The following is a 16,066-nucleotide window of genomic DNA, read 5'->3' on the forward strand; positions in this document are numbered from 1 at the left end:
CAGGTTGAGATGCCTCATATTGCGAAGCATCTTCCTGTGTCATATACTTTGCAAAAAAGGTAAAAGAAATCACTTAAGAAGCAGTTTTCCAGAATGTGTTTAAATTACAAACATGATGTGTTGGTCCAGTGAATCAATTGTCAGCCAACACGTAGCAACAAAGACATTCTCCTATCCTATTCTTGTTGCGACAATCTTATTCTGCAACAAAAGTTTATCACAACTTGAACAGAATATGACAATGATTGTTCACACGGGCGCAACGACTATTTAGGCTTAGCATTGCAATTTTCGAGAACTTTCTCCGACTTAGTGAATAATGCCACATTTACGAATTACAACCATAAAACTAATTTGTGTATGAAATGACTGATCAATTACGAGTTGGAAAGGTTGCAACAATGTTGCTGTTACAATATTGTTTCTTCCGTCTGGTCGGGGTTGAAGTAAATTTCCATAGGTAAATTGTTACCGGGATAAAGTACAAAGCAATCAAAGCTGCATTTCATGCCTATGCGGGGATATAATCGGACACCAGGTAAAATCGTTTCGATTTGAATATTGGACACGTATTAGTATTTGTGTGCGGGACACATCTGGACAGGTACCGGCAAGCTTTTATGGTCGTCGGAGCAAGAAAGAAATGCCATGCCGCAAAATTTATTACCCCTCCGCCTAAGCGCCAGCCCGCCGGTTACACCGCTGGAAGAGGTCATTTCGTTGTATCAATCTAGTTCATGGTTGATAGAATCTCGTCCCTAATTGTTCCTCTATTTGATTTGGATATTTTTAAGGGAGTGGTATCAAAACTAAATATGTGTTTGTGATAGGCGTTTTACATGAAAACTTCGAATTTAAAAACATTTTTGTACTGTAATATTTATTTCATACAGAAATCACTCAATTTTTTTTGTGAGGATACATAATAATAAGCGAATATCAAGCTATTGAACACGAAACTAGTAGTGAGGTGAAACAGCTTGAAATCTAGTAATCTAGTATACCAAAACTTTGGCACAAATCTCGTTAAGAAAAAACAACATTTATATTTTAATTTTGTACACTACCAATAAGAAAGTTTAAAATGAGAAGTTTGATTTGATTGGTTTACTGATATTTAGTGCCTTTGGAGAAGAATGCTTTTGCTATTATTCAAAATCGTGATCAAGATATAAAATATAAATATGTGGAAAGTATTTCGTAATATCAAACATTAATACATTACATTGGAGCTTAATCTCATGGAATCCATCTTTTACTTCAAATTTCGAATGATGTTTTGCTGACGTAACTAACGTGTTTTATTTTGTTTTATAATTATATACTTTTCCGGCAAACTCTTGCCAGTTGATGTAATAGAGGATCCAAAATCAATGTTAACAAAACTGTCAAGAACACCCATTTCTGATAAGAAGATTAATTAACGCAACATTTCTAAGAACTTCACATTCATTTTGGGTGTTTTAGCATTTCAGACATCGATTATGATGTAATACCTACAGAAATATAACGAGATTTCTACCAAAAAATAACACTCACAAACCAATCACCGATAGCAAAGCTAGCAAAAGGACTCGCCATCGATTGACTTTTATTGTTAGCTGGGAATGATGGGAGATACCCCATTCGATTGCACCGATTCGACAGAAAGGAGGTTTGTTATGTATGCTAAGGTTCAACCCTTTCCTACCCCCTTGTTAATAACGGCCGGTGAGGACGGTGGCAGAACAGAAAATGTGGATAAATATACGACAGGTTTGATGGAATGGAAGAAATAAAAATCGAAAAGAAGAAGGAGTGCATCTACCTGGTGAACTAGAAACGTGGTGGAATCGATTATTTTCTAATTATGGAAAAAAAAATTGGGAAGCGACACACTCGTAAGCAATGTGTGGTTTTACATTTTCAACACTCAGAGGTAAAGAACAAATCTTGTGTCTCCAGCAAATTTGAAAGTTTCACCAGGAGTTCTATCAGAAATTCCAAAAGGGATTTTTTTAGCGGTTCCGGGAATTGTTATCCGACAACTCCCAAAGAGATTTCTTCAGAGATTCTCCCAATGCTTCCTTAAGGAATTCCACCAAAAAATCCTCCAAAAATTATTCGAAAATTCCTCCAGCTTAACTTCAGGAATTCCCAACCAGACTCTTTTAGGATTCTTTTCCTGCGATTCCACCAGATATTTCTCTAAAAATTCATAAAAAGACTGCTCAAGGAATCCCTCCCAAGAAATTACCACAGGGAATCCATAAAAAAAATCTACCATGAATTCCTCCTATCAAAAATTTTCCAAAAATCCTGGAGAATCATCTAGGCGAGTTCCAGATGAAATCTATGGAGGAACCTCTGGTGGAATCCTAAGAGAAATCCTTTAAGGATTTATGGAGGGAATTTTAGTTGGAATACTTAGAGAAAATCCTAGCGGAATTTTCGAAGGCATTCCTGGTGGAATTACGAAAGGAATTCATAGAGGAATCCCTAAATTCAATCCATTTTGAATTTGATAGTCACTGGACGATAAACTGGTGGATTCCCTAATTACTGGTAAAATCTAATTGAGTAATTTCTGATAACACCTACGCTGCCGTTATACGCATAATTGTCCCATGTTTCAAAATATGCTATCGAGAAAAATGCGTTTAAAGATTTTAATACATTTAGGCCTCGTATTGACCACAAGTGTAGTTAATTAAATTAAAATCTTTACAATAGTATAAAGAACACCGTGTTCATTAAAGTCAAGAGTTTGTATTATGGGAATAAAGTAAAATAAGCTACGAAATTCAAAGTGGGACTGTTATGCCCAGAAATACGGGTTTTTTGGTGAATTTTTACGCATAACAGTCCCATTGATAGTAGTGACCAATTATGTGCTAAGCATACTGCTGTAGATGACCGTTCTTACGTATAGTTTGTACCGCATGTAGAGGTATTTCATCCTCAAGACTATGTTAAGGCACCTAATGAAGGCTCAAGTGACATGTGCCAAACGGGGCCACGTATGGGGAAGTAAAGAAATACAATTTTATACATGGGGATAGAAAGCAAAGTTTTCTGTATGTGTGATAATGAGAAAATGTATGAGTAAATGGAAGTAAGATTGGATGAGTCAGTTAGAGAGTTTATAAAATGTAATAGATTCCTATACCGACTCTTCCAGCTGCAGGCTTGACAGAAACTCAACTGCGAATTCAAGGTTATCCTGGGGAGTGAATATTTAACTAAAAATTGACGACACAAAACTTCACACGGTTTGACATTTCTTTGAACTTGGTTTGCAAAATCATGATATTCGATGCATCGCAAATTAAGTTTTAGAACCGCCAACATATTTGCCACTTGCACCGAAGAACCAGTTATCCGGAATAACCCAGTATGTGGCCTCTTGAACTATTCTTCTTTTGACTTGATTTGCAAATTCATGAAGTTTGATATGTTGCAAGATAGGTTTCAGAACCAAAACAACCTGGCATGTTATCAAGTCATCCAAGAACGTTTGAATTACCATTCTTTAGCCTTGATTTGGGAATTTATGAAGTTTAATGTTGCCAGCTTGGTTCCAGAACTGACAGTTTAGTGGCCATTTCATCCAGGGAATCGGGAATTCGGAACAATCCAACGTGTGGTCAAGTCATTCAAGTCATTCATGAAAATTGATATGTCGCAAGCCAGGTTTCAGATTCGCCAATATGATGGCCACTTTTACCAGTGAACCGGTATTCGAAACAACCCAGCATGTGGCCAAGTCATCCAAAAACGGTCGAACTATATTTATTTAGACTTGGTGTGCTAAATCATGAAGTTGATTTGTCGCAAGCCATGGACTCGAAATTAAAGTGATTACTAATTCTTCAAGTGGAATTTCTTCAGTACTCCCCGTGATGAATCCAAAATTACGGTAAATTTCTAATCGATGGTAGCGGTTCCAAAAACTAAAAGAATTTTGTGATCGCCCCTGAAAATTCAACTTAAATTCAATGAAAAACGGGTGGGAAATAATATTTTGATATTGAAAATTTCAATCAATTTTGACGCCAGGCTCGCATCCCGATAATTCACATAAAACAGGTTGTGTTCCACATTGGATGTAAAGCCAACGTAAGAAGATGTTCAAAACGATTTTCTCCAACACCAGCTGATTAAAAACTGACTACTGAATATTTTGTTCGAGATCAACGCAGCGACTTGTATAGTGTGACAGTTATGCGTAGAAATACAGTAGTGGGACAGTTATGCGTGGAAATTCAACAATGGGACAAAATGACTTGGCTTGCTTTTCATTGAATTTCCGAACAAAGTTATTTTTTGGTTAATGTTTTCTAAAACCATACGTAGAAATAAACTATTCGATGACAAAAAGTCAAAATGCATAAAAATGAACATGGGACAATTATGCGTATAACGACAGTACGAATCTCTGGAGAAATTCCTTTTAAAATCCCTTGATGAATTCCAGGATTAAGTCCTTGAAAAGTTTCGAGAGGAATATCTTGATTAATTCCGCAAGGAATCCCTTGAAAATTATCGGTGGTGAAATCCTTATAAAATTTTTTTGGTAAAATCTCTGGAGGAGTTCTCGATATCCCTCGGGAACTATTTGAGATAATCCGGAAGAAATGCTGAGAGGGATCCCTTAAAAAATTCCGAGATTAATTCCTTGCGGAATTTCGGGACGCATTGTTTTATTGATTCCGGGAGAAATTTCATGAGGAATACCGGAAGGATTCCCTTGAAGAATTCCTGGAGGAATCTCTTGAAGAGTTCCCTAGAGAAGAACTCCTGATGTAATCCGCAGAAGATCTTTTGATATAATCCCAGGTGATATCTTTTGATGTATTCTTTAGAAGAGCTCCTGATGGAATCCATATAAGAACTCCTATTGAAATTTTCGGAGGAATTCCTGATAAGATTCTGATGGAATCTCAGAAGGAACATCTGATGAAATCTCTAAAAGAAATAATATCTGGAAAAAATCAAGTGGAACCTCAGAAGAAACTTCTAATGGAATCTCAAGAAGTAATTACATCACTCCTGATGTAATCCTTATATGAACTCCTGATGAAATCCCTGGAGGGATTCCTGTTAAGATTCCTGATAAGATTCCTGAAAGAACTCTTGATGGAATCGTTGGAGGAATACCCAATTATATTCTTGAGGGAATTCCTGATGGAATCATTGGAGGAACTCCTTATGTAATCCCTAGAAATCACCTGAAGAAATCCCTAGAGGAATTTCTGATGGAATCCTCTGAGGGAATTCCTGGTGGAATCTTTGTGAATCTTCTGATGAAAATGCTAGAGAAACTCCTGATGGAATTCCTAGAGAAGTTCTAGGTGGATTCCCTGAAGAGACTTCTGATAATATTCCTGGAGATATTTTAGATGAAATCTCTGAAGGAACTCCTAATGGAATTCCTGGAGGAACTTCTGGTAAAATCCTCAGAAGAACTCATGATGGAATTCCTAGAGATACTTCCGATGGAATCCCGAGAAGAATTTCCGATTTTGATGAAGTTCGTGGGGGAATCTCTGAAGCAATAATGACTCCCATTTATTTTTTGCAGTTTTGATTATGAACTAAAAAACGATCCTAAAAATTCAACTACCAACAAAAACTCCTTTTAAGGTGTTCGAACTCTCTGAGCAGAATCTCAACAAAGAGAATCCTAATTGCTTTTATTTGTCAAATACGCGTATTTCGACTACCATTGGTAGCCTTCTTCAGTGTAGGTTACTCGCATACAAAAAAAAAAAATCAAGTCAGAGCAATACAAGCGTTTACTATCACTGAATACGGTCATACATCGAGTGAGCTAGCTGTTAAAATGGGACCTTCCTTAGCCGAGTGGTTAGAGTTCGCGGCTACGAGGCAAAGCCATGCTGAAGGTGTCTGGGTTCGATTCCCGGTCGGTCCAGGATCTTTTCGTAATGGAAATTTCCTTGACTTCCCTGGGCATTGTGTATCATCGTACTTGCCACATGATATACGAATGTGAATATGACAACTTAGGCAAAGAAAGCTCTCAGTTAATAACTGTGGAAGTGCTCATAAGCAATACTAAGCTGAGTAGCCAGCTCTGTCCCAGTGAGGACGTCAATGCCAAGAAGAAGAAGAAGCTGTTTAAATGAAATGTAAACCAATAATAAATTCTTCGAGCAATTCTACTTACCTTCAAATTGTTTCCGAAGTTCCTGCAGAAATTTGTCTAGGAATTTCTTCATCAATTATCCCAGCAATTTTATATGGATTCTGTCAGCGGCCACCATTCGTGGCATTCGTGGGATGCTCTGGGAACTATTCCAAAAAAATCGTGTATAAATTCGTTTTAAAACACGAAAAACAATCCTCTCGGAATATCTCCAACAATTTCATAATGAATTTCTGCAGGAGTTTATTCAAAGATCTATCCAAGAAGGGCTTCTTCGAGTGATTTCCCAAGAAATCCGTGAAATATTTGTCCAGAGATTTTTCCATGGATTTTTGTTACCACAAAAATTTATTCATTGATTTCTCCAAAAGCTGATCAAGTTCTCCGAATTCCCCAAAGGATTCTCCCAGAATATCGCAAATAATGATACCAGGTATTCATTCAGCAACTTTTCTATAGAAAATCATTCAAAGGTTATTACTTCGTTTTTAATAGAGTTGTCTAACGATTTCTTCATGTTTTTTTAACAATGAAAAAATGTTGGGAAATTTATTCTAATATTCATCCAGGAAATTTCAAAATGATTTGTTTTAAGTTTTTAACTAATAATTCCTGCATGCATTCCTCATAGTAAAACTCTTGAACTTTCATAATTGCCTCAATTATAATTGTTTCCAGGACTATTTTAAGCAATTAATCCAGAGAATCCATCAATATATAGATCGAAATTGACAACAATTCAACAATGCTCATAGGCTGCTCAACTTTAACATTTGTTGAGATTCCTGAAAAACCTTATATTGCTAGTTCTTGTAAAGTTCCTCCGAGTATTCAAGGATTCCTCAATGTTTGTTTTTTTTCGGAGTACTTCAAATCATTTTAAGGATTACTCCAAATAAATAAAAATAAAAATCGAGTTACTTTACATCGCGAGATATAATTGTAAAAGCAAATTTCAACAGCCAATCATGCACAGTTAAAAATGTTACATCGAATTGCATACTTATTAGACAAATTCCATCCAGAATGAGTCGAAAAAAAATCGAGCTCGATGATCTTCGATTTTGATTAAATTTCACACATGTTTTCAGTATGTAAGAATAAGTGTTTTTCATAGATAAATATATTATTTTGACTCAAGAATAAATTTTGAAAGTAACCTATGATATTTTGCATGCAATTTGTTTGAAAAATTCTAGTTCCGACATTGTTGATTTTAGAGAAAAGTGTTCTATGGGGAAGTTGTAATGAACTGTTATACACTGAAAAAATGTTCTATTTTTTATCATGAAAAATTTAATTTAAATTTCAAATTACTCAAAAACCACATTTTTCATATTATTTAAATTTTCACAATAGAATCTTAATACAAACAGATGTTTGAGACAAAGTGTCATGATGGAAATTTTTTGAATAAAAATAAGTCATTATAGAGAAATATGGCATATACTCTCAAAAACCTATTGTTCTTGATGGAGAGCCGCAAATAACTGATGAAAATGGCCTATTTTATTATTAAAATAATAGATATAATAGATTTTTGTTTAAAATTTGAAATAACTCAAAAATCTATACTTATAGAGAAGTGATCGTGATTATCATTTTGGTTAAAAATAATTTCAAGTTGCTTATTAAAAGTTTCCTTTATCGGCTTTTCCGGCTATTATTTATCTCACGAAGTCGTCGCAGCCCTATGAGATTTCAACTGTGAAAGAACTGCGTAGATCCGTTGACTCGTTCTTAAGCCAAATCGTGACATTGAAACATCATTTCATTTGTATTCATTTGTATATGTTCAATCTTTCAAATGGTACGAAGTTTTACTTTTCTGGTCTGTCTTGATTTTATTCTATACTTTGCATGCACCAACATAGAAACATCAAAAAGCGCAACTAATCTGGCTAATGATGCCACATCTGACAGAAGTCCAAACTTCGAATAGAGAAATAAAAAGAAACGACAATCCCTATGAGAACCCATACCTACAATATTTCTCTCAAATTTAAAGCAAGAGCTACACCGAGTCATGAAGCCATTCACTTACAAACAGTTTAATCTATCTCAAATGCAACCATTCTTTATCCCAGATTTCATCTGTCTGGCTCATAAGTCATCCTTTCATAATCTCTAAAAAGCTTCTGGCGGATAAAGAGCAATTATGTGCATCAACGCTTATCTCTCCTGTGTATAGTGGTCCTCCAATACTTATTCAACTTCAGAACGATTGAAATACTTCGTATCTAGGAAAGAGCTTCTAGAATATATTTCAAATCTGGGAATTATCAAATTAATTCGAGACACATGATCACATATTTCCCCATCTGACACCACAAAACCCAATTCTGTCGGGTGATTCAAAGTACATCTTTATTGCCCTGACTACCCGGGCAATCCCCGGAAAGGATTCAATTTTCTACGCCGAGGACCTCACTGGAGAATCGCAAAAAACACCAGAAAGGATTCGAATGAGTGGCATTCGGAGCATTTGCATATTTAATTGCCCTTGCTCTAATTTGCATACTTTTGCCAACCCACTTTTGACACCTTGTGCCCAATTGGAGAAATCCACCACCAATCGAATCTTGGGCGGAAAACCATCACCTGTGAATTGTTCCTTCGTTGCAGTGGCGTGACAGGAAGTGGTGCACTTGCAATTTAAAGAATGGATTTGCCACGTTAATTGCTTTCTCTATAGTCGAGTTGAAATATTACCCACTGAAGGATCGTATGCAAATGAAAGGATTTAAGTAAGGGTATGCGATACTAGACACGGAATTCCTAGTAAGGGATTGTTCAAATATTACGTAACGCAACAGGGGGAGGGACATAGTGTTACGGTTCATACAAAAATTTAAAAATTTCCATACAAAAGCTGTTACGTGGGGGAGGGAGGGGGTCCAAAAATGGGCAAATTTTGCGTTACGTAATATTTGAATGAACCCTAATGATAATGACAAAACTAAACGGAATATAGAAATGATTCAACTAATCAGCTATGAGTTGAGAATTTTCTGCGCTAAGACTATGAAACACCTCCTGTGGTTGCCATCAACCTCAACCATTAAAAAAGCGAAATTAAATAACGGGATATACTCACATTAAAAACTAAGTATTGTACTAAAACTCCCAGCGCCTCCACGCCCCGGTTGGCATGATTGAGCAAACTAATATCGACTAAATTGTTGTTGCGGTACGAGTCCACATTATTGCGTCCACCAGTGCCATCTCCAGTAGTGCCGCCATTTAGCAGTGTCGTCGTCTCTTTGCTGCCAAGGATCTTCTGTCCAACGACGACTGGCGGCACATCGCCTCCTCCATCTCTTCCCCCAAGAATCAACGGCGAGCTGGTCTTCTCCAGGATAATGGTTCCGTTGCGTTGGATATTGGCAGCATTCTTCAGCGCGGTCCCATTGCTGGTGATGGTGTTATTGTTGTTGTTGTTGCTTTTGGGACAGGAAGGCGTCGTCGTGGTGGTCGTCGTATTTGTGGGTGGCGTCACGGGAGATGGGTGGGATCGGATCAAAGTCTTTGTCTGCGTTTTCGGTGAATTCGCTCCGGGCTGCTGTCTGACATTTGGCGTCGGGCCAACCAAGCGATTATGATCTGGAAAATTGAAATAGAAGAAAAAAAAATGATATTAATAGACGACTTTACCGGATTATAAATATGTGTTTGAAAAGTAAAAATTAAACAGACGGAGCATTTTCATTCACCTGTTTTTCTCGAACGAAAACAAACTCTGACGCACGAAGATGTGAATCAATTTCTGCTAATTTAAATTCTTACGGGCGCTGCAGAAAACACACATTTCCAAATCGATAATATGCACGTTTGGGATAAACAAAAACAAAAAACCAATTGGCATTGGATCTGTATCGAAGCATGTACGAGAAGAGCTGTCTCTGGTAAAATTAGAATCGATTCAATACGTCTTCTCTTGGTGAAATCGAACGCTTCATTCATTTTTTACAAATCAAACGCAAAAAAGCGTGTCTAGGGTTACCATCCGTCCTGATTTAGATTCTATTGAGGTGTCCTGGTTTATTTGTCATATTTCAAGTTTTGTCCTGCTTTTTCTACTTGCCGAACCATGAAATTTTAAAGATAATTCAAATTAAAAAATAGCTTTAATTATATCACTGTCAGAATGAAAGAGATATCTGAAACTTCTATTATCGAAGTTTAGCACAAATGGTAGCAATCATGGGATCAGAAAAATGTTTCCTATCGTCGTATAATATTTTGATGCATCGCAAGAATCCCTCATTTGGATGCCATATTTTTGGAACTCTAGAAAGTATCGAATGAGAAGGCTTGTACTATTGCTGTCATCATAGAATATTCAAGATTGCTGAATTAACAGAAACCACGGCCGAAACTACCAGCGGATGCACGACTGCCCAACATCTCAAACACCACATAGCTTGCAATGAATTTTTGGAGAAATCCTACACAAATGCTTCTCAGAATCAAAAGATGTCTGTAAGATTTCTCTCAGGTTGATTATAAGTGGGACCCTTCATGATTTTCTGGCGCGATCCTTGGCAAAATCGCACAGGATTCTAATGAAAATATAAAGAAAGCTTCTTCATGAAATTAATTACAAGATTTTTGGCAGAATGTCTGTAAACCATGATTCGAGGAACCCGAGCGGAATTTCCTTGCATCTCAATTAAATCTTTGAAAATTAACTTTATGCAAACTCAACAAAATCATACAGTTCTATTCTACATTCTCAATGGATTTTTTAAATATATTTTTTTAGATTATATGAAATATACCTAATTGATTATTTTCTGACGTTCTTAATAATTTTCTAGCAAGATTTTGATTAGACACTAAGTAGATTTCTTTGAAAATCATCGGTTTATTGCTTGTGAGATTGTTGCAGGATTTCTTTAGATATCTAAATGGGTATTTTGAGACCCATGGCAAATTCTCAAAGGATTTCTGTTGCTGGGATCCGGGATGATTTAAAAGCCGCACAGGACGTCATTATAATCACCCTATTCATTTGAAGAAACAAATCTTGAGTACCACTTCATACATCGATGCGGATGAATTCTATATATATAGTGCACTGCCCATAAAAGCATAACTGTCCCATATAAATTTTCGAACCAACACGTTTTTTCATCGCAATATGTAGGTTTAATATATACATTACTATGCATACAAAAATTTACAAACTTTGTTTGAAAATGTTGCGAAAAAATATGAGCTTGGTGCAGTCCCATATTGAAAAATAAAGACATAACAGTCTCTATATGAACTTTCAACCCAGTTAGCAACAGCAAAACGTAAATTGTGTTCAAGTTTATATTTTTTGCTGATCAGTAGAAGCAAAATGAGTTATCTGTTTGGTGGTGCTTAATGAATAAAGCGTGCAGAAATATACTAGAAAATTATGAAAATTTATATGAGAAAACAAACTTCAAACTATGAGCGTTATTTTCTCAATGCTTACTTATTCCATATGGGACAGTTATGCCTTTATGGGCACAACCCATTAAATTTCCAGCTTCATCGGTTCACTAAACCTTGAGATTTGCTTCTGCAAAGTTTTGATGATACTTGTTACAGTGAGACATAAGATATGAAAAACAACACGGTTTCTCGTGCTACCTTAAGCGAGAATTCTTCTGCAGTTTTTGGCAGACTTCAAACAATAACATTGAGAAATTTCTTATCAGAAACCAAGCCAAACTATTGTAAACCTCTGACGATTTTTTGTTGTATGATCCCGACTAGAGGGTTCTAACAGAAAATTAACATGATTATAACACATTTTGATATTTATAACTTATACTGATATAATTTAGTTGTGATTGATTGGCGTCCTGTAAATGATGTAACTCAATTGTAACAAATTATGATAACATTTGACAGTAGGATGACGCTTATTTTCACTTATGAACAAAATTTAATATGAGACTTGATCATATTTGACGTTCGCTTAGTCGCCAAAAACACCACAATGGTTTTCAGTTTTAACACTGGGGTTGTTCCTATCTGACATTTCAGAAGGGACACGGAAAACAAAATACACCCTAAGTTCGAGTTTAAGCCAAGGGGTGTGACAAAATCTAAAAAAATAAAACAATAAAAAATTGTTTTGGACTTAAACTAACGAAAAACATTGAAAAATTGTAAACATGTGTTTTTGGCATAAACTTAAGCGTTTCCCGACTATGGGTAAATAACAAAATTCTATCACCTTATGATATCGTCCCCTTAATGCTACAACTAGATAACTCGAAAATCAAAATTTTGAGATGTGCAACTTTGAAAGTATGACCGTTTAACAAGGTGATGGTTAATCGCAGAGATTATGATTGAAAAATAATCTTTAACTTGTGTATTTTGAATCACACGCTTAAGACCTGTGGATATTTTGCAGTTCTAATTAAGAAAAATGTTTTGACATATTGAAGTCAAAAAATTCGAATTTCGAGTTATCTAGTTGTACCATCAAGGGGACAATATTATGATAAGTATAAAGATTTTATCGAACATAGGTTGATACAATTTTGATGCAGGATGTTGTTAAAATAACTAAAATTATAACAAAACATATATTTTTTTGTTATAATTTCAGTATTGTATAATAAATATAATTAAATGTGTTTTAGATCAATCAAAAACATATCAAAATCAGTAATAATTTCTGATACGAAGTATCAAAATTATAATATTGTGAAATGTACGGGGTAACTCATTTAGTTACGAGTTTTTTGATCAATTATAAGAAAATTCTAATAAGACAATAAACAGAAAAATGTATGTTTTGCTATAAAACAAGCAATTTAATATTGGCATTGTGAAGCAACAAGTTAATTTTTAATCACGCAATTATTCAATCATATGATGATCATAACATTTTGTTAACAAATCCCAGAGATTTTTCTTTTATTCTCCCTAAATGAAAACATAGTAACTCATTTTTATCATAAGTTAGTTAATATTTACAAAAAAATGATATGATTAACAACAATATAGATATACAATTTGTGTAAATGTTGAAATAATAAAGAATATGATTGGCACTAACAATGGGAACAATGCTTTAGGACCCTTTTGAAGCGAATCATTGATGCGACATTATTTAACTTATTAGAACGCTTATAAATGTACATATTTTCAAATAATTTCAATTATTAACTGAGAGCTTTGTATGCCAGTTGACCATTTCTGCATTCATATATCGAGTGGTAGGTACGAAGATACTCTATGCCCTGAGAAGTCGAGATTTTTTTCAACCCGAAAATACCCTCGACCGGTGGGACTCGAACCCACGATCGTCAGCTTGGTCTTGCTGAATAACTGCGTGGTGACCGCTACGGCTATGGTATATATAATTCTATTAAAATCTAGTGGTCCCGGCAAACTTCGTTTTGCCATCAAGTAAGCTGTTGCAAAGCATCATGTAATTCCCCATACAAAATGACGCCTCGTTTTTCCGATTATTCCAGAGACTTTCCTAAACTTTTTTTCTTACACGAACACGTCGTATCCGTTGAACCGTTCTCCACTCCATTTTTATTTATAAAGATAGATAGATTAATCGTAACTCAAGGAGTTAAAACATGACATAATTTTGTTCAAATTTAAACAAAACATGTTACTTTTTTGATAGGACTCAATACAATGAGTTTTATAATTGCCCAACATGATGATCAATTCCTTAACATTACAAGTCCACAAAAATAAAAAAGAATAAAAATAACCGTTGAAATCGCTACTGTATGAAAAATGAACTATATTCGGAATTTGAGACAAACATTTTGTCCATTAATGGAACTTACAAAAAAAGTTGTGAAAATTTAAAAATGTTCTGATTTTGAATCTTCAGGAGATGGTCACCCTAAACGTGTTCATTCATCTTTTCCAGCACCATCATTTAATTGGATACACGGTGTGGTGCGAAAAATTGATATAAACAACTCTTAATGATTAATATGTAGGGTCGGTGTTCTCTTAGTAGACATTCCCCTATAGTCGCACTAGTGGCTATGAATTGTTGCAAAATATTTAATGACATCAAGGTCAGGAGCCATTTATCTAAGTACCATAGACTCACAGGTTGATTATATCCAAAAAATGCACCTATTGTACCTATAGTAGCACTACTGAGAGAAACTATTTTTATTACACAAAATAAAGGAAGAATTATGAAATTTTTAGTGACTCTATAATATCGCGATATGAACATTATTGACATTGCGTTTCTGAGATGGTTTCATGACGCTCAATTTGTTCCTTGCCTCCTATCCATAAAGTACTTCCGGAACCTGGTTCCAGGCACACGCCATGCATGAAAATAAATAAAATGATATATTTTTGCACTCATCCGTTATTTTAAGTCTAAAAATGGCTTAAACCTATCGTTAAATATTGGTTTCGTTGCTAAAGTTGTAAAAATGTGACAAGGGGAAAACTTATTTTCGGTTGACAAACAAGTCAAGACCTGAGCTTCCGGTTTGAAAACCCCGCTCGCAGGAAGTCTAACTCATCTCAGCAATCGTAGTGAAAATCGTGTTTCATTGAACTTAGGGGACGTGGTGGTAAAATGAACAGGGGTGGTAAAATGAACACCGTGCCTTTTATCGAGTAAAAACAAATTTCGATGAATTTTTATCACGCACGGACGATTTAGAGCATAAATCTGAGTGTTCGAATTGATACGGAGGAAAAGGAAAGTGAAAATGTCAACAAAACTAAGATTTTAGAAAACCACGTTTGAAAATTAGAACTGACGTAACTTTTAGCTCGGAAGACTTGGGGTTTTTCAGTGAGGTGAATATCGTTATGATATGATGTCAAATTTGATACCTTTAGAATTCTTTTTGAATGGGTTACAATCATTATTAGGTGTATTTTTGGTGGGGCAATGAAAATTTTGAGAAATATTTGTTTTGCTCACGTTTTTTGCATGGTGTTCATTTTACCACCAACCGCTGTTCATTTTACCCACATAGTGCAGGTAAAATGAACATTTGCATCGCTTTTTGTTAGCGATGAAAATATGTGAAAATTTAGCTATTTTAGTCTGAATCCATGTAGCTACTATAGATTACATCCCTATTTTTGATGTTGTGCGGTTGAACTATACAAATTCCTCGTTTTTCTATCAGAAACAAGATGATTTCCTTAAGGTGTTCATTTTACCACCCCTTCCCCTATTTGTTTCTGAGCACCAGTCGATGGAAAATAAAATGTCTGTTCCGGGGCTTTGAGGGTAAACACGATTTACGTGCAATTTCAATTAAACAATGTCGCATACGATTGTACGACATTTTCCAGAATGACGGTCCCCAGAATGACATTCCCCAGAACGCCAATCCCCAGAATGGGACATTCCCCAGAAAAAAAATAACAAGTGATTTTTGGCCTGTTCGAATCCAGGTAAATGGTAAATAGTAAATTGTGAACACATTTAATTGGACAAATTCGAGGAAAACCATATTATAGTTTTCATAGGTTAAACATTTTTTGTTTTTTGTTGCAGTCTTCAATTCATTGATTAATGAATCTCTAAATCCAAAACACAAGAAATTATTCAAATACAGCGTCGGAAATGTAATTGGAACCGTTTGGACGATTTTTATATATTTTGAAGATTTTCTTCTTACAAACTTCAAGCTCGTTTATCCCCTCCTTAGAGTTGATGGATTCTGTTTAAAATTTTTACAGTAGTTTATTATAGGCTGACTAATATGGGCCACTCAGACACAGATTTGGCGGCATCCACAAATTACGTAACGCTCTAGGGAGAGGGGGGAGTAGGCTCAAGCGTTACGACTCATTCAAAAATTTGAAATTTGTCATAAAGCTTTACTGAGGGGGGGAGGGGTTCAAAAATTTCAAATTTATGCGTTACGTTATAAATGGACGCTGCCTTTTTTTATTTTGTAGCTA

At 35.4% G+C, this 16,066-nt stretch overlaps 1 protein-coding gene across 3 annotated transcripts in view; it reads right to left on the bottom strand.

Annotated features, from left to right (window-relative positions):
* Positions 1 to 16,066, bottom strand: part of LOC5575208 — a 600,791-nt gene that overhangs the window by 21,371 nt on the left and 563,354 nt on the right. For all 3 annotated transcript variants that reach the window (XM_021846215.1, XM_021846212.1, XM_021846213.1), the window contains one exon: positions 9,246 to 9,751. In XM_021846215.1, coding sequence (XP_021701907.1) covers positions 9,246 to 9,751 — 506 coding nt within the window. The remainder of the gene's footprint in view (positions 1 to 9,245; positions 9,752 to 16,066) is intronic.

Source organism: Aedes aegypti, chromosome 2, assembly GCF_002204515.2.
Source record: "Aedes aegypti strain LVP_AGWG chromosome 2, AaegL5.0 Primary Assembly, whole genome shotgun sequence".
Classification (NCBI taxonomy): Eukaryota; Metazoa; Arthropoda; class Insecta; order Diptera; family Culicidae; genus Aedes; species Aedes aegypti.